The sequence below is a fragment of the Orycteropus afer genome, unplaced genomic scaffold (assembly GCF_000298275.1).
Source record: "Orycteropus afer afer isolate SDZICR_OR568_19922 unplaced genomic scaffold, OryAfe1.0 scaffold00402, whole genome shotgun sequence".
In the NCBI taxonomy this organism is placed as follows: Eukaryota; Metazoa; Chordata; class Mammalia; order Tubulidentata; family Orycteropodidae; genus Orycteropus; species Orycteropus afer.
In genome coordinates, this window is record NW_006921989.1 from 2,298,409 (window position 1) to 2,322,387 (window position 23,979).

General features: G+C 54.6%; 1 protein-coding gene across 1 annotated transcript; it reads right to left on the reverse strand.

The window, feature by feature from the left end:
* Positions 1-2,925: 2,925 nt before the first annotated feature.
* Positions 2,926-23,979, reverse strand: ZNF653 (zinc finger protein 653). The gene is made up of 9 exons (XM_007953611.2): positions 23,687-23,979; positions 14,940-14,983; positions 11,213-11,428; positions 6,886-7,482; positions 6,545-6,725; positions 6,332-6,443; positions 3,838-3,952; positions 3,404-3,503; positions 2,926-3,103 (listed from the first exon to the last, which is right to left on the reverse strand). The coding sequence occupies exons 1-9, from the start codon at positions 23,977-23,979 to the stop codon at positions 2,926-2,928; spliced, it is 1,836 nt and encodes a 611-aa protein (XP_007951802.1).

Below are 23,979 nucleotides of genomic sequence, written 5' to 3' on the forward strand. Positions count from 1 at the left end.
GCGGCAGTGAAGGCGGCAGCTCCCTCGAGGGCCGGAGATGGGCCCGAGCCCGGGGACACGCGCGTGGACGACCCGGCCCCGGGGTAGCCGGCGGGCAGCAGGGGATGGAAAGAGGGCGCGGGGTTAAGGGCGCCCCCTGCGAGGCCCCGAGGGGCCCGGGGAGGTTGCGTTTCCCGACAGAATTCCCAGCGTTCTGCCCAATCGCCGCCGCCCCCTCGGCTCGGCCTGACCGGTCCCGGGTGCTCAGTTCTCTGCCCTCGCCCGCCCTCCCTCCCTCCCGCCGGCCCGTGCTGCGCGCTCCGCGCTCTGGGCCGCGCCGCCGCCGCCCCCAGCCCTTTATAGAAGCAGCTGCCAGCGCCGGCTTCGCTTATTGGCTGAAGCGCCCTAGCCCCGCCCCCTCGCGGCACCCGACGGCGCGGCAGGTGGAAGCGAGCGCGCGCCGGCGCGGACACCGCACCTCCGAAATAGCATCCTGAGGCTCGGTTTGCTACATTCTGGCCCGCCTGCCTCCGCAGACCTTGCCTTCAGCGTTGGCGCCCCTTCTTGGGTGCGCTGACTGCTGGGGAGACTTGGCAGGTTTCCCTCTTCTGTTCAGCACCTAAGATGCTGGGGAGGAGCGCCGAGGGCAAGTAGGTATAGGAGGCCCCATTTCTCGGAGGGGCTGTCCTCGAGAAGACTGGAAGGGGACGGGGAAACAAGACTTCAGTGGGAAGAGACCTGAGTCTCCAGACTTGGGGGAAACGGGTGTAGCCCTTCAAGACCGTGGTGGTGGGTGGTTGATGACTGGAGTCTTAATCTGAAAAGACGCTGGGACCCTGTGGATTGTTGGGAGTAGACTGGATGTCTCTAGGGATCAGAAAGTGGGGACTGGAGCCCCATAGTGCAGGCGAACTCTGCACTACTCAGAAGGGGGAGAGAGGTTTGGGGTTCAGGATCCCATCCAATTCCCGTTGGCACCCTGCAACCGCGAGAAGTCACGGGGCCACACGAACCCCATAAAACTGGGGTGGGAGGGTCTGCCATGTAAGTGTTTTTGCTTTCTGGGCTCGTGATTGCTCTCTTGACTGTGAGGGTAGGGGGACTTGGTCTCTCTCTAAGGCAATGGGTGTGATGCAGCCTCCTTTGGTGCGAGGAGGCACATGCAGGTTTATGTTGAAGCAGCCTCCAGGCTGCGCTCTCACTGGGGCGGAGTAGGGGGCGCCCTCCCATTCGGCTTCAGCACCATAGACAGCGGTCCGACGGCTCAGTCGAGGGCGCTGCAAGGGGTCAATTTAGCCCGGAAACTCTTGCCCTGGGAGTCTAGCCTCTACCCTATCCTCGTCCGTGCACGCTCCTGTACAATCCGGACTCTGTCGGAGAGTGCCAGTGAACCCAGCGAGGACACCCTAATTTGACCAATCAAGGACGGTCCTAAGGAGAACCAATAGCAAGAGGTTGCCTTAGAGATTGAACCAATCAGAGCGCGCTCAATAGAGGGCGCTGCCACACTAATAGAGAGGACAAGCCAACCACAGTGGCACCGCAATCAAGGCGGTGGCGGTGCGGACCCTAGGGTGGCCTGGCTTGGGCCTACAGGGGCAGACCCGGCAGCCGGCTGTGGAGACCTAGAGTAATAGCTAATTCGCTACTCGGTGCTCCTCCCTAATTGGACGCTGCATCAGGAGGGGGGGCTAGTCCTGGGCCCACAGACCCGGCCGAGGTTCCCATGGAAACTGCTGGCTCTGGCTGTAGGCTGTGAGGGTAGGGCGAAAAGGACTGAGCCTGAGGGGTGAAGGGCGACCCCAGAGGCTATTCTCGCTGACTCTTCCGTCCTTGGCTGGATAGCCCCCGGTACAAAGCGGAAACTGAGGCCTAGCTGTGGCTCTGACCTGTCACCCAGACCTGGTGAGCAACCGCTAGGGCCAATCCCCGCGTGGCGCCACAGCTCCTCTGGGCACGTGCCCAGGCTCGCGGCTGTAGTCCCCAGGGTCATGTGGCCGCAGCCACTCGGGCCCACGCGGCTTGCGCGCCACCTGGCGGCCGTAGGGGAGAGGAGCGCTGCGGCCTATCTTTTCACTGCCCTTCCCCTGGTGGCCGACGCCTCAGCATCCTCCTCCGGGATATGGGGCCAGGGCAGTCGCACTGCCTCTGCCAATCCACGCCCCTCCCCGTTCCAGGAACAGTCTGAGCCAGTTCTACTTTGGGGCCTTGTCACTGGCAGTTCCTTTGGCCTGGGATTTGCCTCCTCCAGCTTTCTTCAGAGAGAGATCTTTGTCATTCTGGTCTAGACTCCTATTCCTCCTCTGAGAGGCCCCTCCCTAAAATTCTTTCCTGGATGGCACTTGTCACTAGCTGTAAATGTATTTACTTGTCCCTGAGCTCTCTGAGGGTGGGGGCTGCAGCCAAACAAATGTTTACTGAGCATTCCATGAGGGATAAGGACCGGGCATCCGGATCCTGAGTGGTGGGAGATGCCCAAGTGGCCTCCCAGGCCCCCATCCCTGACCTTTTGGAAGGATGTGTGTGGGGTGGGCTGCCCAGGAAGCTTAGGAAGTGCAGAGAAGGCCTGTCCAGCGGCGGAAGCATCCTCCCGCCCGGTTTTGGAGGGCAAGAGGCAGCAGAGGAAGCTTCAACGCCTGTCAGGAGCCCAGGCTGGAGATCTTGAGGGGTTTGTCCCGCTCCCAAATTATTCAGGCCTAGGGGAGGTGTGTCTCCCTTCTCGCTCTTTAATCTTATTTGCTCTCTTGACACAGTTCCAGCCGTGCAGCCCAGGCGCCAGTTCTGGACATAGGATGGCATAAGGAAGGGGACCTGCCCAGGGAGCCCAGCCCTGGGGCGGGGTGGGGCGGGGCGCCTCCTTCCGGCCCGCGGTCTCGGAGTCCCCGCAGGCCCCGGGTGAGGTATCCAATCGGATAAATAAATAGGAACGGTCAGTGGTCGGGTGAGTCAAGCGGGTTTGTGATCTGGGTGGCTTTTGAGTGTGTGGAACTTGACGCTGTCCAGCTTCTCGAAGCGCTTCCCGCAGCGCTCGCACGTGAAGTTATACTGCACCTCCGCCGTGTGCTTCTTCATGTGCCAGTTGAGCGACGCGCGCTGCCTGCACTGGTAGCCACAGATCTCGCACCTGCGGGCAGCGCACAAGGGGCGAGGTGGCTCAGAGCAGGCTCTGCCTGGGGAATGGGGCGGCGGGGGAAGGGGACGCCTTGGGGGCGGGGCCACGCGGGGGAGGAGTCCAATCACAGGGCCCGACGGCGCCGGAAGGGCCCAGTGCCATCTGGAGTGGGCACCTCGGTGGGAGTGGGCACCCGGGTGGAACTGGGCAGAAGCATAGGGGGTGGAGAAGCCAGCCCAGGGGCCAACCCTTCGGTGCGTCCAGGCCCGGAACCCTCCCTCCCAGCCTCATGGCTGGTGGGCGGTCACTCACTGCAGGGGCGTCTCTCCCGTGTGAGTGCGCCTGTGTACTTCTAGGTGGTTCTTTCTCTTGAAGGACTTGCCGCAGGTTTCGCAGGTGAATTCACGAACACCTAGGGGCAGCGGAGATGCGGGGCTGAGGGCGCTGCCGTTTGGGGGGCTGTAGGATGTCGTTGATGCGATGCGGAGATGGGATAGCAAGCTCTGATAGGGTCGCCTGGCGCAGTCACACCAAACTCCACAACCTCCCAGTGAGAATGACGATTATAAAAGTGAGGCAGCCAACATGAAAGGGGGCTCACGGGCCGGCATGAGGTTCAGCAGGCTGCCAGGGAACACGCCGTGCCCAGCTGGACCTGGAATTCGGGTTCCTGAGGGGCAAAGGTGGCTCCCAAGCCTGTAGTCCCATGACGCCTGCTTAGCCGCTCACCCTGCCCTGGGCCTGACCTGAGTGGATGATCATGTGCCGCCGCAGGTGGTTGGATAAATAAAACTTCTTGCCGCAGCCTGGGTGAGGGCACACTTTGGTCTTTCCTTTCCGATGCACTAGGTTGACGTGGTTCTGTGGGTAAGATGGGCCGAAACAGCGCTTTGAGTGCCACGGGCCACCCTGTAGGACTCTGGAGAGAGGTGAGGGTGGCCACGAGGCAGACTGGGGCCAACCCAGCCTGGAAGAAAGAGGGGTGCCTCTGCCCTGGGACCCAACTGGGACTAAACAGCATTTCCTGAGCATCTGCTCTGGGCTGGACCCGTTACATGAGGAGCATCACTCAGTCCCCGGATGCTCCTAGTCCAGTTTGCGGATGGGGAAACCGAGGTTCTAGAGGCTCAGTGGTTTGACCCGTACATCACAGGTAGGCAGTAGCACGACTGGAACTGAATTCCAGGGCTCTCAGCCCCACAGCCGACTCTTTTGATCATGTGCTCCCTTGCCCCTTAGGACTTGGAGTGGGTAGCCCCAAGTCATTCATTCCTGTGGTCTTGCACTCTTTAACTCACTAGAATGACTGTCACTCATCATTGCAGAAGTGTCCAGCATGCAGCATGTGTTCATGTTGAATGAAAATATGGTTCAGCCAGTATGGGCTCTTTCCTGTGGCTCCTTAAACCAAAACTCAAAAACTCACTGTCATCAAGTTGATTCCAACTCACAGCGACCCCCATTGGGTTTCCAAGGATGTAAATCTTTACATAAGTAGATTGCCCCATCTTCCTTCTTTGGAGCAGCTGGTGGGTTTGAACTGCGACCCTCTGGTCAGCATCCAAATGCCTTATCCATTACACACACCACCAGAGCTCCTTAGTGACCCATGATCAAGGGCCCAAGGTGCTGACCCTACAACCCCTGGGGAGAGGGCAAGGCAGGCAGGAGGTGGGGAAATGGCCAGGTTGGGTCAGTCCACTGGTGTCAACCAGTTCAGAAGCAAAACTATTTGCCCATGACTGGCTGATCTTGGGGAGCTCTGGTGGCATAGTGCCTAAGGCGTTTGACTGCTAACCAGAGGGCTGGTGAGCCATGTTACCAGCCGCTCTTTGGAAGGAAGACTGGGCAATCTACTTCCGTAGAGATACCACCTCGGAAACTCAAGGAGGGCTTGCTATGAGTCGGATTCGACTTGATGGCAGTGAGTTTTTTTTTTTTTTTTTTTTTTTTTTGGGGGGGGGGAGGGCGCTGATCTTCAGCCTAAGAAGTTGCTTCAAATGCACAGGCCTAGTTGAAGTTTAAACCCAAGTAAAACATCCTTCCCTGTGACATAAAATCCCACTTTTTTTTTCCCTCCTGAGCTAATGAGATTAGCAGGAGCTCTGGTAGCATAGTGCCTAAGGTACTTGACTGCTAACCAGAAAGCTGGTGGTTCAAACCCACTAGCCACTCCTTGGAAGGAAGGTTGGGCAATCTACTTCCATAGTGATACTGCCTCAGAAACCCAAGGAGGGGTTGCTATATGAGTCGGATCCGACTTGATGGCACATAACAACAACGCGATTAGCAGCAGCCTGACCCCATCCCTTCCTGCCTCTTTGGGCCAGGCTGAGATCTCTGAGCAAGGGAAAGCCTTTCTGACTACCCATCATACTCAGGGTACCTGTTCCTCATTCAGAGAGGAAGACAGAACCAACCAGGATTATGTCAGCGGGCTCCACAGCTTACAAGACAGCAGGAAGGAAGGAAAGCAAGCTGGTGGATCTCCAGCTGCTGGCGGACAGTGGGGGTGGGGGATGGGGGAGTGGGTTCCTCTTGTTGGATGTGAGGCACCTGAGAAATCCCACCCATTCCTTCACTGCTGCTTAGAACTCAACCCTTGGGCCAAAGGGTCTCAAGGTTCTCTGGGTTAGGGCTCAGTTTACTGACACTTCAGCTGTCTTATTTCTGAAAGACCAAATTGATCTGTAATGTAACCAGCAACTTGGGGACTGCCAATTATGGGTTTGAGCCTATGACTCAAAAGGAAGGAGTCTGTCGGGCAAATTCAGGTGGATAAAGTACACGTATGCATGTGAGTGTCTGCCGTGTGGGATATCACTTCTACAGATGGGAAATAAATCAGGCAAACTTGAAGAAGAAAATATGGTTCAGCAAATTCAAAGGCCTAGAGCCACCTCTGTGCCAGGTGTGGGATGACAAGAGCCCATTTCTGCCCTCGGGGGCTCCCCATCCAGACTCCAGAGGGCATACTAGCAGTTCCATCGGGGCAGTGCAGTGACATGGACTGGTAGCATCTGGCAGGGTGAGTGGAGCCCACACTGTGTTGTTTGTGTAGCTTTCTCACACTCACAGTGCCACAAAGATGAGGCTTTACAATCCCCAAACACACAGCCCACATCCTACCAGCCCTCCATAAGCACACAGCCCAGCCCAGAGTCCCTGAGGACCCACCCAGCACATAGGCTGTGGGCACAGAAGCAGGTCCTGCCCAGCCCGCTTCAGGTGAGGCCTCACCTGGAAGCTGCTAAGGGCCACGTAGACCTGGCTGCAGCCCTCGTAGGGGCAGTGGAACATCTCGAGCAGGCCATCAGCATCCATCACCCGCGATCGCTTGCTCCGCCGCCTCCTGGAGGGGAGAGGGGCCTCTGGGGTCCTGGCTCCCACACCAGGCACGCTGTGAACCTGCCAGCTACCCCTATAGCACAGCCCTCCCGCCCAGGCACCCACTTCTCGGGCTCCTTGGGGATCTCGTAGATGATCGTAGACATGTCACTGCCATCTAGCTCCTCCCCACCAGCCTCTGCTTCAGGCTCTGCACTCTCGGGCACCGTCGCCGCCAGCTCCGCCAGTTCTGGGGCCACTGGCTCCTCCTTCTCCTCCTTCTTGAGCATGTACAGGTCCTCCTTCTCTACAGGGGGTGGACACGGGGCAGGGGGGGAGTCCATGCAGTCGAAGGCTATTGAGGAACCCACTCCCAGGGCCACTCCTTGCCCTCCACCTCCCAGGCCCCACCCCAACCCCTGCCAGAGGCTTTGGAGACCCTCCCTGGACCACCGCAGCTGCCAGACCTTTCTTGGTCTCGATGCCTGCTGTGGTGGTGGTGTCCATGGTGCTGGGCTGGCTGCCCTCAGGCTCTGTCTGGGTATAGGCTGCTATACCCTCCGTCATGGTGCAGGGCACCTCCTCCCCCAGGCTGCTGCCAGGGGCACTGCTACCTGCCGCCACATTGAGGTGGATGCCCTCAGCCGTGAGGGCATCGTAGCCTGGGCCTGCGATGATGATCACCTGTGAACCAGGCACCATGCCTGGCATGGGGCAGCTGGCCACCACTTCACCCAGTGCTTCCTGGGGCACGTTCTCAAAGAGGGCGCCGGGGCCTGCACCCACTTGCACAGGCACGGGCACACACACCACTGTCTCCAGGGCTTCAGGCCCACTGCTTGCGGGGTTGGAGCACAGCGGGGTGCCCTGCTCAGCCAGGTTCTCCACGTGGTGAACGTCAAAGGGAATGTGCACACCCTCCTGTGTGATGAGCCCAATGCTACCTCCTGGGCTGGTGGGAGTCACTGTCGCCAAGGCCTTGGCTGGCTGGCCCTCAGGGGGTTCCTCAGAGTCGGAGCCAGAGCCAGAGGAGTCAGAGCTGCCAGCCGCCAGGCCATTGCCCACTGTGGAGACAGACAAAAGGGGACGGTTACAATAGCAGCAGTGGCTGATATTTAACGGGAGCTCACCAGGTACTGGGCACTCTAACCCCTCACTGCCAACAAGTCCCTTCTTGGCCCCCATCTACCTTGATTGCTCCAAGGTGCCTGCTCCCTGGAGATGCTCTCCTCGCCTGGCTGCCAGCACTCTCTGGTATCTTGGTCCCTCCCTGGCGGCTCCTTCTCGGTCTCCTTTGCTCCTGCAGGTGCACAAGGCCCCTCAGGCCTGGGCCTCTCAGTGCTGGGGCTGTTACATGCTACCTCTTCCCTGGAGACTTTCAACCTCTCACATCTCACTGTCTCCTGCACTGCTGCTCCCCATGGGGCCTCACTGGCACCTCAGACTCAGCATAGCCATGAAGCTCTGAATCTTCTCTCAAAAAAACCAGTACCATCATGGCTGTCCCCAAGCCAACTGATGGCAACTCTGTCCTTTTAGTTTCCCAGATCAAAGTTCTGGGGTTATTTTTGACTTCCCACATTCTCTCACACCCATTCCCATCTGTCATCATAAACCTGTTGGCTGCATCCAAACTCCATCCACAGCCCAACTGCTTTCCCCACATGCCCTGTATACCCTTATCACCACCCCATTATCTACTGCCAGGACCAGCATGGTCCTAGTCCCGTCTCTCTGGCCCCCAGCTTCCATCTGTGCCCCCTTCCTAGTCTATTCCCTCAATGGTGACCAGAGGGTGCCTGTGAACACCTGCTCAGGTACTGTCACTCTTCAACTGAGAACTCTCTCATCACTTCCTGTTAAATAGACAGGCCAGCTGTTCACCAAACCTGTGTCTCTTCCTCCTGGCACCCATGTGGACTACATTTCCCAGCATTCCTTGCAGTTATGTGTAGCCAAATGGTTGAGTCTTGACCAATGGCATGTGAGTGGAAGTGCCCTCCTGTGGATGATCCTTGCCTCTCTGTCCATATCAGACAGACCACTGAGACAGGGCCCAGAAGGAGGCTGAGGCCACAGGGTGGAAGGCAGCCTGCAGGTCAGGAGTGTGCAACTCTGTGAGCATGTGGAACAAATTCCTGAGTTATGGCATGAGGGCAAGGGCTTGTCTGTTTTGGTAGCTAATGTTGCCTCATCAGTGCCCTGGCCAGCTCACTTGGAGTAGAAGCCAAAGTCCTTACGGTGGCCCACGGTACCCTGCGCAGTCAACCTGTCACCTTCTGCCCACATCTCCTCCCACTCGCCCTCGCCCCTCTCCACTCCAGTCTCACAGGCCTCTCTGCCGGTTCTTGGAGCTGCTAGGCAAATTCTTGCTTCAGGGCCTTTGCACTTGTCTCTTCCTCTGCCTGAAACCCTCTTCTCTCCACCACGCATGTGGGCTTCCTATCCATCTCCTTCGGACGTCCCACCACAAGGTGTTTTTCAATGAGGCCTTCCCTGGGCATGCCATCTCATCTAGCACTATTTCCCTTCTTTATTTTCTCCCAAAGTGCTTAACCACCTTCTGGTATACTCTGTTTTACTTGTTGATCTTATTTACTGCCTGCTTCCTTTCTAGAACATAAACTCCACAAGGACAGTCCCCTGTGCCTAGAAGGGTGCCTGGTGCAGAGGATGCTCACTGCCCGTATGAATAAAAGAACAAATCCTCAGAGCAATGCTGAGATGAAGGCCATGGAGAGCAATATTGTACTCAATTATCTGATGCTAAATCCACACACATGGAACAACTGGGGACAGGAGAAATAAGTGACTCCCTTAAAGTACACACTTGTGATATGGGTCGGGGTGGCCATGCTGTGTGGAGAGGACATGTCCTACGCCACTGAGGATCACATTAGAGCACAGGCTGTGGAGCTAGACTGCCGGGGGTCAAATCTAGGTGTCTACCTCTAGCTGTGTGATGCGGGCACCTTATTTGACCTCTCTGCGTCTGGTTGCTTGCCTAAAAAAATGGGGATAATGACTGCACCTACCTCAGGGGGTTGTTTTGGGTAGGCCTCAGGAAGCCTCTGATACATGTTTCCTATTATGATGTTACCATTATTATCAGAATGCCCCTCTGGGCAGACAGATGGCCAGGTGAGTGGTAATATCTCACTGTCCTGTAGCTGCACGGGAGGCTGAGGCCCCTGGCTTCACCCTGAACGAGGAGGCAGGTCACCCAGCCTGAGGTGACCTAGCAAGCTGGAGGCAGAGCTGGGCCTGTGTCAGGGTCCACCTAGGCTGACTCTGAACTGCTCTCCAGATGACAGAAATGACCATGCACTGCATGTTGGGAGTATTTCTGGCCCCATGCCCAGAGCTGGTAAGTGGTGCTGTGTTGTGAGGGCTGGGATGTGAGGGGTCAGAGCAGGGAGGGGTACACACAGCACCCCTGCACCACCTCATAGTGCCCACTGCAGACCTGGCTAGTTGATTATGGGGCTCATCTCTGAACGCCTGGAGCTGGCAACCTCTAGTGGCAAAACTAGGCTAGGGTGCAAGGGGGCTCTACTGGGGGCCCCTCTATCCCAGCCTGACCTGTCACCAGATGGGCCAGTCATATTACTCCTGGGTCTTGGGTTTCCTTATATGCCAAGTAGAGCTAATGAAGCACTGAATCCTGGGCTGTGGCGGATGACTCAGCGTGTTTGGGGGCAGTGCCTGGAATGGAGCATAGTGAAGGAGATAGTAACAGGCAGGAGGGCTGACGGTGGTCCCAGGGCATAGGCCATTACAGCTGAGGGGCCGGCTGCATGCTGGGAGCCTGGCCAATGTGTGATGGGATAGCCATTGGCGAGGGTGCCCACCCGGAACACCTCTCGCCCACAGTTTCCCCTACACCAGCTGGGATGCCACCTGCTCTGAGATGCCTGCCAGCGCAGGCTCAGCCCCAGTGACTGACCCTACCCTCAGCCCTGGCAGGGTGCCTAGCAGCAGACCCCACGCTCCTCCTCACAGGTGATGCCAAGTCCCTGAGGCAGGCCGGCTGGCCCCCTCACCCCCCACAGTGTCTCCCCTGCTTCCCCAGCAGGGCCAACGGAGCTTTCTTAACTGAGTCACTCCTGGCTGCTAGCAGATGCAGTCATCTCCTGTGGGTGACCAACGTGGGATGGGGGGAGAGACAGTGAGAGACGGGAGGGGAGAGAGATGGGGGAAAGGGAGAGAAGGGGAGGCAGGGAAAAGGGAGGAGAAAGAGAAGAGACAGGGAGGAAGAAACGGAGAAGACGAAAGATAGAGGACAGGAGGAAGAGAGCTGAGAGAAGAGACTGGGGAGCAAGAAGGAGACAGGGAAGGACACTTGGAAAGACAGAGGGAAGGAGAATAAGGTTGGGACAGACAGCACCTGGGATGGAGAAAATGAAGGCGGAAGCAGCAGCAGAGGGCAATGCCCAGCAGCTCTACCCAACGCCAGCCGCCCAGCCTCCCAGCCCAGCCCAGCCCTGCCTATGACTGGCCTCTGGGCACAGATGGCCCACTGGCTCCATGCCTCAGCTGCCCCTGTAAGATGGGAAGGTGGAAACGGCTCTGTAAGGACTCCAAGACTAAAAGTCAGTGAAGCACTCAGCCTGGGCCCATCATGTCTGTTCCATCCCCGAGAGCCAATGCCAGTGCCACACACTGTTATATTTGTGACACTGGCTTGCGGCTGGCAGGGCACGTGGCTGGGCAGGAGGGTGGGGAGCCGAAGCCTGGTCAACCCTGGGAGGGGCTACAAAGCAGCCATCACCACACCCTCGCCCCACAGCCCACCTTTGTCACTGTCGGGGTCTGAGTCACTGAGTGGCTTCAGGGGTGAATGCAGGTCTTGGAAGTAGCGGTGGCCGGCTTCACACTGCCATACAGCTGTGGTGTACAGGCCAAAGGTGGGGTCCAGTTCAGTGAGGTGTGGCTCGTACGGGCAGCGGTGCTTGTGGTCCTCGTACCAGATCACCACGTTCTTCAAGCAGTTCACATTGCGCCGCCGCCCTGCAGACATGGGAAGCATGTGTGGTGAGGGGCAGTGCCTGGTCCCTCAGGTCCCCAGAACCACCTGGGCCTTATGGGCCCCTGTGGGTTGAAACACCTCCTAAGTCTGTCCCCAGTTTACAGATGAGGAAACTGAGGTTCAGAGGGGTGAACACACACTCTGGAGATAATGAATATTGGCCCAGAGATTGTCCTGAGGGTATGAGTTGTCATAAGAAAGAGAGTCTGGCACATAGTAGGCGCACAACTGTTAGCTGCCTGTTCCTGCTGATCTTCCTCACCAACCCCTCCCACCTGTATGAGTGTAGCTTAGCTGCCTTCTCCCTGGTTCCCGGCTCCTACCTTCTGTCCTCGCGGCAGCCAGAGGGCACTTGGGAATATCTGAATCAGAGAGCACAGCACTCCTGTTTAGAACCTTCTGTGTCCTCCACCTTGGAGCCAAGCCCAAGTCCTCACTGTGACCTACAAGACCTTGCATCTTCTACCTCCCTGTTCTCATTGCCTCAGTTCTTGTCCCACAGGGCATGGAAGGTAGAGATGAAGCCCAGGGCCAAGGGGCCTCTACCTAGAATCCAGAGGGCATGGCCAACCCCCAGAGTCCAGAGGGCGGGGCCATTGCCCAGATGGTCTCAGAGAACAGAGGATTATTTTCAAGACTTGAGAGCTAATGTAATTTGTTCTGCTGGGTTTTGGACTTGCTTGGTGCCTGTTAAGGAGCTCTGGTGTCACAGTGCCTAAGGTATTTGACTGCTAACCAGAAGCTAATGGTTCAAACCCACCCCCTGCTCCATGGAAGGAAGATGGGGCAATCTACTTCCATAAAGATTTACCGCCTCGGAAACCCAACAGGGGTCACTTTGAGTCATAATTGACTCAACAGTGAGTTTGTTGTTGTTGCTGTTTAGGGCATTAAGAAGCCTCCCACGCCCTCCTTGCTCCCTCTGCTCCGGCAGCATCGATGTCCCCCCCGCTCCTCAGACACATCAGGGGTGGCCCTGCCTCACGTCGTGCCCTACTCCTCTCACTCAGGTCTCTGCTAAGGTGCCTGCCTCTGAGAAGTCCCTTCGACCTCACTCGGCCTGCCATCCGTCCCCGGTCATTGAAACCTCCCTACCTTGCTGTCCCTTTTCCTCCTGGAAGCACCCAGATACTGCCTGATGGTTATTAGTTTCCCCCTGGACCGCCAGCTCCCTGGAGGCAGGGCCGTTTATCTGCTTTGTTCTTGCTGTCTGCCCAGGGCTGGGACACAGGAGGCCCTCCATGAGCATCTGCTAGATGGGCCAGTGCTGTGAGGAAGTGGGCACGGTGGAGTAAGACGGCTCTGCCACTTCCTGGTGGTGGCTCTGGGCAAGTGACTTGGCTTCTTTGAAATCAGCTGCCATCCCTGAGTCAGGGAAGACTAAAGGTCCCTGCTCTCTGAGGGCTGCTGTGCACAGCGGGGGATGGGCGTGGGGGAGACAGCGACAGAATATAGACAGGGCCAGGCATACAGGGAGCACTCATGTGGTGGTTCTGGTGACTAGTGGGACACTCATGGTTCCAGGGCTGAGCAGCAGGAGGGTGTGTACCCCTACCACGCTGCGTGATCAGGAAGGGGCCCAAGAAGTTCCTGGCCCTCGGGATCCCACCTAGGGCCTCTCCAGGCCAGCACTGGTCTCCTTATCTTACCCCCCCAGTGGTGTCACTAGGGTTAGTGTCACTCAGTGTAGTAACTCATGGTGTCCACCCGACTTTGCACCCCTCCCCCCCATGTCCCCCAGCTCCTCCTCTCTGCACACTAACTGGCAGGTAATGGGGTGTGTATGTGTGTGTGTGACACCAGTTACCATACTGGGTGACAGGTGACACCAACCCTAGTGATGCCATTACCTCGGACAGCCTGCCCACTGCCATAGACCCTGGGGTCATTTTGCTGTCATCCCGACAGTGTTGGGGAGAAGTCTATACCACTCTAGTGACACCACTATTACCCCCACTTCTTTGGGATTTTGGGGTCACAGTCTCAGCTCAGGTCCACCTGAAGAACTGTGAGGAGAGATGTGCACTGCCACCAGATGGCACTCCCTGGACCTTCCTTGGGTCAGCCCTGGGGTTCTGAAGCCATGCTTAGTGAGGCTGGGACTGGCTGCCCAGAACAAGGGCTCTGACCCCCCGCAGCACAGCTGGGGGCTCCTTGCTGATGGCCCATACCCACTGCCCTGGAGCCTGCATGTGACAAGCCCTTTAGTTCTTTGCAGAAGCTGTTTCCTCTTCCCCTCTCTTCTCTGGCTAGCCCCACACATGGAGCAGAAGTGTGGAGATGCTATGAGAATGCTGGGAGACACACGACCTGGTCTGAGGTCTGGCTCTGCCACGGCCTGGGGCTGGTGTCTGTGTGTGAGATGAGATCACGAGCGCACTCCCATGATGCGGTGAATTACTTGGTTTGGCTTTTCTAGCCATGGTCTTTGTGACTCCCACCAGACTACAGGTGGGGCCATGCAAATAAGGTGTATGGAACTCTAATGTGTGGACTGGTTAGTTGTGCTATGCTGCTGGGCTTAAAATGAGCCCTCCTAGAAGCACAAAGGGGGAACTCAGTGCCATCAAGAGAGAAGAGCTAGATAGAGGTGAAGTGAAGTGTGCCCTGGATCTGAGATCGGTATGCTGGACCTTCCTGGCAGAGACACCCAGCAGAGAGACAGTGGCAGCAGAACCAAGAGGCATGAGACAGAGCTGCAGGCTTACTGCCCTCAGAGCGAGAAAGGTGAGTGCCATTAAGCAGGAGCCTTGCTGGCAGAGTGGGGTGTACCTAGGTGTACCTATCAGCAGAGCTAAAAGAGCTTTGTAACATTTGCCCAAGCAGGGCAGATGCCAGGCCAAGAGGCCAAGGGCCAGAGAGGCATGCTTGAGGGCACAGCAGAGTGGAGACTGTCCTGATTGAAGAACTGTATCCTGGGCACGTTCCTGAACCTGAATTGTAGCCTGCAACTTCCCTAATAAACCCCATAATCATGAGTATTGTCCGTGAGTTCTGTGTAGCCATTGCAACAAATAATCGAACCAGCAGGGTAGTGTGTGCCGTGGGAGGGACGGTTGGTGTCAGAACTGGAAAAAAGGCTGGAGGGTGGCAGCATATCTGACCTCATAGGAATAAGTCTTGGGTTGTTGATGGTGATTTCGTCTCCCTCTTGTGAAGTTAAAGGAGGTCAGAAGATGCCAACCCTATGCCCTTTTAGCAACTCCCATGGGATACAGTACTGCCTACACACAGCACACATTCCAGTCCCCTCCAGGAAGCCCTTCTGATCCCCACTGGGCTAGGCCAGGCCCCTCCTCTGGGCCCCCAGTGGATCCCACTCCCCATTCTGGCCCCGCTCAGCCTGCCCTCTGTCTTCCCCACAAGACTGGGCCCTTGTTCTGCACAGCGCCTGGCACACGTGGGCCTTCAGCAAAGGGCACTGAAAGAGGGAGCAGGTAAGTGAACAAAGGAACGAGACCCCCAAGCCCTGTGGTCTGCAGATGCACTTACTTTTCTTCCGCTTTGGCTTTTTGGGGACTTGCTCCCAAGGCTTCCTGCAACAGAGAGAGGCAGTGAGGGGTGAGTGCAGAGGCAAAGGCTGGGACAGCCTCCTGACAGATGATAAAAACACGATGGCAACTACACCCGCCATTGGGCCTGCTCCAGGATGGGCTGACTGGCGGTAGAATTCCAGCCTCTATTTACTATCACATAATCTCACAGTGTGGCACTGTCTTCATGTGGGCACGTCTGTGCTTGGAGGGGGTCTAGTATCATCACCCTTCTCACAGGGCAGGAAACTAAGGCTCAGAGGGGTGAGGCCGCCTGTCCAAGGTCCCATGGCCAGAGAGTGAAGTCAGAAATCAGATATGGAAAGGTGGTGTGGTGCAGGATTCTAAGATGGCCCCTCTAATTCCCACCCTTGGGAGGCACACCCTATATAATCCTCCCCACTGAGTGTGGGCAGGGCCTGTGAGGGTGATGGTTTGTCCCTCCTGGGATCAGGGGGCTCTTGAGTTCATCAAATGGAGATTACTGAAATGGGCCTGACCTGACCAATGGAGGCCTTAAAAGGGACCGATCCTTGATGAAATCAGACATTCAAAGGTGAGAACATGAGGGGGCGCTGGAAGGGGTCACGTGGAAAGGACCTCAGTTCTACCACCAGAAGGAAATGAACTCTGTCAACAACCTGAGGGAGCTTGGAAGTGGTTCTTTTGCTAGTTGAGCTTCCAGCTGACACCCTGACGTTAGCCTTGTGAGACTCTGAGCAGAGGACGCAGCTAAAATGTGCCAGATTCCTGAACCACAGAATGTGACATAATAACTTTGTGTGGTTTGAAGCTGCTAAGTGTGTGGTAACATGTTATGCAAAAATAGAAAACGAACATGGTTGGCCTCAGAAGCTGTGCTGCCCTTCCAGGGAATGTCCAAGAGCCCTAGGGGGTGGGCAGACCCATCCTGGACGGCTGGCTCTGCTAAGGTCCTGCTGCTCTTAGTCAGTCCTGCCCCTCCAACAAGTCCTGCTTCCAGGCCCCTCCTCACCCTGGCTGTGGCCCAACACCCTGGCCACATGTTCCAAGGAACCCAGGGCAGGTTTGAGCTCACAGGCTGGGGTACCCCTGTGGCCTCTCATGCCAGGATGACCACTGGATCTGCCAGGCAGGTTCCTGAACCCACATGTGCCGGCATGGGCTCTGTACAGACCGTGACAAGGGCTTTGGAACACTTCTGCCTGAATGACCCTCAAGGGGCCTCCCCACTCCCTTCCTGCCACCATGCTTCTGGGACGGACCCGACCTTCTTTGTCCTTGTCCTTCCCCTTCTGTGCTGCACCAGCAGCCCTCATGACCCTGGGTGGGTGACCTTACTGTGCCTCTGTGCCTCAGCATCCCCGTCTATAGCATGGGATCGGAACAGCACCTTCCTCTCGGGGTTGGCATGAGGTTCTGTGCGTTCCACAGAGTTTGGCGCAGCCCCTGGCCCTCAGTGATGTTCAGCCAGCGGTAGTGACAATCATTGATTACCAATATCATCCCAGAGCCAGGCCCCCGGCCCCCACCCTCCCCAAGTGGCCAGGGCCAGAGCTGTGCTCTCACCACAAATACCCTGACAGCTGGTCTGGGGTCTCTCATCAGCTCCACTCTTTGTCCTCTCTGACCTGCTACCCAGTCTGACAAGTCTCAGCCCTTGAACCTCAAGTCTGGTCCCTGGGAACCTCCTCAGGGCCCCTCCCCCTAAGGCTCCCCTATGCCCAGTCCCACGGCCTCTGTCTCTTCCCCCAGCCTCTGCTCTCCCCGCCAAGGGTCATATTGCCCAGGCTATCACCCAAACCCAAGTCCAAATGTCCATGGCTACCTCCACTTGTTCACAGTCCTGCCATGGCTGGGGGCAGGGAATGCTACATCATGGTGGGGATGGGCTTGGGGGCCAGTCAGGGCAGGTTCAAGTCCCAGTTATGCAGCCGCCTGGCTGTGTGACCTGAGGCCGATCTCATCCTCTCTGACCCTCAGTTTCTTCATCTGTGACGTGCTGCTAACAGCAGTGCTTCCCACACAGAGTAACTTGCTGTGGGGATGAAGTGAGGTCACTTGTATCAAGGGCTAGGCATGCAGGGAATGCACATTCTGACCCTAATGCAGTGCCTTCTTTCTCAAACTGCCCGCTTCTCTTGCCTGCTTCTCCAAGTTCTGACCCTGGTGACTCCCGGCAGAGGCCACGTGTGTCTGAGGACCACAGATGCTGAGCTTTTCTAGGCCTGGCTCTGCTCCCCTCTCAGCAGCAACATCTCCCCTTGCTGTCCCGTCACACGCTTTTCACTCTTTACTGGAACATTCCCACCAGCATCCCAGTTATCACACTGTGATTACTCCCATTTTAGAGGGACATCACCTTGACCCAACAAGGCATTCTCTAATCTTAATCTAATCCTGTCAGTCTCACTTTTGTCCCCCTTTTCCCAACAGCAGTCTCCACTCACTGTCTCCATTTCCTCTACTCCATCTCTCTTGACTGCTCCAGTTAGGCCTTTTTCTCCACCACATCACAAAACCACCCTGGCATGATTATGAGGGGCGGCCGCCTCGCTCAACTCAGTAGTATTCAACCAGGCAGATCCTGCTCTTGGTGTCCAGAAAGCTGCCCTCACCCAGTTCTCCGCCTTCTTCCGGGCTCCTTGAAGGGTGAAGAGCCAGACCCAGCTCTGCCCCTGTGTGCTCTGTCTACAAGCACCCCCTTAGTGATCTCGGTCCCTGCACCACCTCTATATACCCTGAAAACTCCCAAATTTATATCTCTATCCTGGTCCTCTCCCCAGTCTGCCACCACTGCCCCAGCTACCTCCTTAGTACCCCACGTAGACTCTCATATGCAAGCTGTCATCTTGTTCCTCCACCAGCTCCTTAGTTAATGGCAACTGCCACTTTCTAGGTGCTTAGGCTACAACCTTGAGGTCGCCTCTCAGACCCACTAGCAAACCTTGTCAATCCTAACTTCAACCACTTCTCTCCACCTCACCACTACCCCCGCTGGGTCCACCCTCATTATTATCTTCAATGATATTCCATTATTACCTGGACCAGTGCAATTGCCTTCTTCCTGACTCCCAGCTCCTGCCCTCAGCCCCCAGTCTCAATGCAGGAATCAGTATGATTCTTTTCATTTTTTGGTTAACATTTTACAATAAAAAAGAACAGCTCAAACACACAAAACTAGAGAGAAGAGTGGAATGAACCTCCTTGAAGCCAGCACCAGCTTTAACCATCAAGTCCTGGTCACCTTGATGCAATTCATACCTCACCCATTCCTCCTGCCACACAGCCCCTAGAGGCTGCTGATATTAAATATAAGCCAGATCATGTCACCTCTCTGTTCAAAACCCTGCACTTGAAAAAGGACAAAAGCAGTGATGACTAGCATTGATCTATACAGGTGGATAGATGGGTAAACAGGCTGAATGATCAGGTATGTCTACGCAGTGGGGAGTGTGCTCATGACCATGTATAGGGTTGGCAGACAATGTTTATACATGCATATTTGTGTGTGCTGTAAGAATGTCTGGGTGTACAGCTAAGCTGATAAGAGGAAAGTTTGTGGTGACTTCTTGGCCACAGCCAAGCACTCTGAGGGAGCGAGTAGTGGGATTTGTGGCCTCAGGACCATGGTTGCAGGGGACATCAAGTTCAATGGTTATAACATACTACACACACAAAAAAATGTTCCACATTCCACTTTGGGGAATAGAGACTGGAGTCTTAAAAGCTTACAAGTGGCCATCTAGATGCAGCAATGGGTCTCTCCTCATCCAGAGCAAAGAAGAATGAAGAAAACCAAAGGCACATGGAAAAAATTAGTCTGAGGGACTGGCAGACCATGCAATCCTCACCCTATATGACTACAAGACCATAACAACTAGATAGTGCCTGGCTACTACTGTCAACCACTTGGAGGTGGATCGGTGCAAGAGATCCTGGATGGAGTGGGAGAACAATGTGGAAAACTCAAAATCATTAAAAAAAAAAGACCAGGTTTGCTGGTCTGATAGAACCTGGTGAGATCCCTGAGACTATGGGCCCTAATTACCCTTCAGGTCTGGAACTAAACTCACTCCTGTGGCTTCCAGCCAAACAGACAGGCATATGGAGTGAACATTTACATCAGGTAGATACACTCCCTGGAGCAATCAACCATGGGAGAACAGAAGGGCAGTCTTTGCACAGGGAGACAGCTCAGGGGGCAGGAATGTATGGGAGGGAACACAGGGAAGAGATAACAAAGGGGAGGAAGTGGGAAAAGAGCTGTTACGTTGTAGGAAATTGCAGTCAATATCATGAAACAAAATGTGTATGAACTGCTGTACGGTAAATGAATCTGCTCTGTAACCTTTCATCTAAATCACAATAAAAAGAAAAAAAAAAAAAAAAAGTACAAAAGTACTGCCAGGGCTCCATCTAAGAGGGAGAAAAAAGTAGGGAGCTCCTCACAGCCCACGAGGCTCTGCACGCTCTGCCCTGTGACTTCCCTGCTCTCGTCTCCCCTCTCCCCTCCTTGCTCACCCTGCTCCGGTCTCTTCATTGTTACTTGTACATACCCAGCAAGGTCTTGCCTCAGGGCCTTTGCACTGCTGTTTTCTGTCTTGAACACTCTTCCCTTGGATAACTGCCTAACTCCTTCTTGCCTCCTTCAGGTATTTATTCAAACATTGGCTTCTCAGTGTGCCACATCCTAACCACCCTATTTAAACTTCCAACTCCCACTCCTGATTCCTATTTCCCTGTTCTGCCTTTCCCCCACCCATAGACCCTATCGCTCTCTAATGTACTATATAATTTACTTATAATGTTTCTTGTCTGTGCAACGCCTGCCCCTTCTCCCCCAAAGAAAAATGTCAGCTCCACGAAGCTGGGATTTTTGTTTTGTTCCCTGCTATATAGTCAGCACCCATTAACAGCATCCGGAACATAGGAGATGCTCAATAAACATTTCTTAAACCAATGAAAGTTGCTGTTGGGTGCCGTCAAGTAGGTTCTAACTCACAGAGACCCTATGTGCAACAGAATGAAATACTGCCCGGTCCTGTGCCATCCTGCAATTTTTGCTATACTGGAGCCCACTGCTGTGGCCACTGTGTCGATCCACCTCATTAAAGGTCTTCCCCTTTTTATCTGACCCTTTACTTTATCAAACATAATATCCTTCTTCAGGGACTGGTCCCTTTTGACAACATGACCAATGCACATGAGATGTCTGGCCATTCTCACGTCTAAGGAGCATTCCAGCTATACTTCTTCTGAGACAGATTTGTTCGTTATTCTGACTGTTCATGGCATTTTCAGTATTCTTCACAAGGCATCAATTCTTCTTCAGTCTTCCTTATGCATTGTCCAGTTTTCACATGCATATGAGGCTACTGAAAATATCATGGCTTGGGGCAGGGGCACCTTAGTCTTCAAAGTGACATCTTTGGTATTTAGCGCTTTAAAGAGGTCTCTTGCAGCAGGTTTTCCCAGTGCAATACTATGTCTGATTTCTTGACTACTGCTTCCAAGTGTGTTAATTGTGGATCCAAATAAAATGAAATCCCTGACAACTTCAAACATTTCTCCATTTATTGTGATGTCGCTTATTGGTCCAGTTGTGAGGATTTTCATTTTCTTTATGTTGAGGTGCACAACCCCTACTGAAAGCTATAGTTTTTGATCTTCATCAGTAAGTGCTTCAGGTCTTCTTCACTTTCAGCAAGCAAGGTTGTGTGATCTGCATATCGTGGGTTGGGATGAGTCTTCCCCCAATCCTAATGCTACGGTCTTCAGATAGTCCAGCTTCTTGGATTATATGCTCAGCATACAGATTGAATAAGTATGGTGACGGGATACAACCTTGACACACACCTTTTCTGACCTTAAACTATGCAGTATCCCCTTGTTCTGTTCAAATGACTGCCTCTTAGTCCATCCATGTACAGGTTCCTCATGAGCACAGTTAAGTGCTCTGGAATTTCCATTCTTCACAATGTTATCCATAATTTGTTATGATCCACACAGCCAAATGCCTTTGCATAGTCGACAAAGCACAGGTAAACATCTTTCTGGTATTCTTTGCTTTCAGCCAAGATACATCTAATATCATTAATGATATCACTCATTCCTCGCCCTCTTCTAATGTGGCTTGAATTTCTGGCAGTTCCCTATCACTATATTGCTGCAACTGTTTTTGAATTGCCTTTGGCAAAATTTTACTTATGTGTGACATTAATGATATTGTTTGAGAATTTCCACATTCTGTTGGATTACCTTTGTATGGTACAAATACGGACCTCTTCTTGTCCGTTGGCCATGTTGCTATCTTCTAAATGTCTTGGCAAATGAAAAGACATTAGAAATTCCACAACTGACCATGTTTGCTTTTTCCCACTGGCTTCTAGGAAGCTGCAAGGCAAATTCATGGCTCATTCTCTATCCCTTCTTCTTCACATCTTTTGAACTCCCTGATCAGGTTTTGACCCACCATGCCACAAACCTGTCTTTATCATACTCCTACTGACCTCTACCTCAGCTGATCCAGTAGAACTGACCTTGGTCTCTCTGTGTCCCTTGTTTTTGTTTGTCCTTTCACCTTGATATGCATTTGTCTTCTTGTCCTTGTTTTATCGCTCTTGAACTGAAATCCTTCCAGGTATAAGACACATTATCGGTAATTAATCACAGTCCTACCTCTGGTCATGTCTACTCCCCACAGGAGACTCTTATTCAGGTTAGTGTAATTTCCTGAATAGTCAAGTGGCCTCAGGGCAAGATTTTTGTCACACACACTGCCTGGCAACCCCCAAGTCCTACAGGTCCATACAGCTCAAGCTCAGCCAAACCAAGCTTCTGCAAACATCACCTTCATTTTAGGAACCTCCAGGGACTGTGTCTGGCCAGTGGTCCTCAACCCCAGCTGCATATCCAAGTTTCCCTGGGGGCTTTTCTGAAAAAAAAAAATACAAGGTCTGCAAACCCACCCAGACTAACTGAATTAACAGCCCCAAGGACAGGGCACTGGCTTCTAAAACTTTTAAAGGTCTACTAGAGGAGCTCTGGTAGCATAGTGGCTAAGGCACTTGACTGCTAACCAGAAGGCTGGTGGTTCAAACCCACCAGCCACTCCTCAGAAGGAAGATGGGGCAATCTACTTCCGTAGTGATACTGACTCGGAAACCCAAGGAGGGGTCGCTATGTCGGGTCCGACTCGACAGCACATAACAACAACAACCATCACTGAACATTTCAAAGATTCTACAGAAGAATCCTGACATAACGGGAAAATGTGGAACAGAATTTCAAAATTTCATGCACTCCAGACTTTCTGGAGCCATGAAGGCTGGCTGAGCCACTGCAACTATTGCCCTGACATAATCCTTAAACCTTAAAACAAAAATATTCCCGGAAGTCTTAAACAATAGTTTAGCTTAACTAATAAAAAATGTCTGCCTTACACATTATGCTCCTTTAAGAACTACCTGATCAAACTGACAACATCAATCCAAAGGTCAGAGAGAAACCTTAGGGGCAGTGAATTTATGTGAATGACAGAGGAACAATTCAGAAATGGAGGGTGAGAATGGTTCACAACTCAAAGAATGTCACTGAATTGTACATGTAGAAAGAGTTGAAGTCATGTAAGTTTTGCTGTGTATATTCTCAACAACAACAAAACATTTAAAGAGCTCATTGCCCTGCTGGTGGTTATAAACCAGCCTGCCACCCAGTGTGGGGGTTGGGAGAACACTTAGGCAGGATTAGTTGATTCTTGACATTCAGAATCCCCCCCAACAAAACATGTGAATGCGTGCAAGGGAAAACCAGGGCAGAACTAGGCTTTTGTTGCAATGCTAGTGATAGGGAATATACATGACCCATCGCCTGCTGTGTGCCAGGCACTGTTCTAGGCCTTTTTCACATTTTAACTCATTTAATGCTCACATCTACTTCCGTAGTGATGATACCGCCTTGGAAACCCAAGGAGGGGTCGCTATGAGTCGGATCCCGGATCCAACTCCTCGGCAGTGAGTTTGATTTTTAATGCTCACATCAATCTGCAAGGCAGAGAGGGGCAAACTCCACCCATACTGTTCATACTCAAGATTGAGACTTGGCAACTGGGCTTCCCCTTCACCTGGGACCCCAGTATGAGCCTGGTGAAGTGTCGCCGGGCTGAGGCGCTCCCCTGGAGCCAACAGGTTTAGCGAAGTCTGATGTGGATTATGAGTGGTCTCCCGGTGTATTGGGGCCACGGTGTGTGGGGCTTAGCGTTGTGGTAAGTGAACCAGGTGGGGCACCAGAACTTACGAGGCGCAGGAACCAGCAATGTTGTGACGGTTTCAGGGGGTAAAGACTGTAAGAGCCTCCCGCCAGCTGAGGTCTCAGGGGGCGGGGCCGTCCGTCCCGGGACCAGGCCGTTAGAACGCTTGGGGGTGGGGCTCGTCCCAAGATTGGGCAATCAGAGATCTAGCAGGCGGGGCCAAGTGCCCAGGAGGCAGGCCGAGAAGCTGGGCGCATACCTTGGATTGGGCAGTTGGAGCGATGGGAGGCGGGGTCGCAAGCCAGAAGCGTCCGGGGACCAGCAGTCCCAGACCCAGGCTGGTGGCCTGGCCCCTGGGCGGGGCTCACAGGTGCCGGGGGCAGGGCCTCGAGCCGGAGAGGGCGGGACCAGGCTCGGCGGGGGATGGGGGCGTCTCTTCCCTCGCTCCCTCCCTCCTTCGGACCGGGCCCCCTCACCCGTGGCGGCCGCTACGCTGGCCGCGCTCCAGCGAGATGAGGTAGGCGGCGAGCTTGGCGTCGCTCCAGCCGCTGCGGCGCCGTAGGTCCACCCAGGGCCCGTGCGCCTCGCCCAGGTACACACGCCGCACGTCGTACTTCTTCCGGGACTCGAGCCGCCGCCGGGCCCGGTCCGACTCCGTGAGTCGCGGACGGCCGCGCGCCTTGCGGCCCGCCGCGCCCTCCTCGGCCGCCGCCTCCCCTCCTGCGCCCGCCTCCGCCTCCGCCCTGGGCTCCGGCGCCCGCTCCGCCAT

What these genes read in the sequence shown, in the direction of transcription:
- ZNF653 (XM_007953611.2), bottom strand. Translation starts at nt 23,979, where the DNA reads ATGGCGGAGCGGGCGCCGGAGCCCAGGGCGGAGGCGGAGGCGGGCGCA. An exon ending in CAGCGTAGCGGCCGCCACGG is followed by an intron (nt 14,984 to 23,686) that starts GTGAGGGGGCCC and finishes TCTCTGTTGCAG; the next exon opens with GAAGCCTTGGGAGCAAGTCC. An exon ending in TGGCCCTTAGCAGCTTCCAG is followed by an intron (nt 3,953 to 6,331) that starts GTGAGGCCTCAC and finishes TCTTACCCACAG; the next exon opens with AACCACGTCAACCTAGTGCA.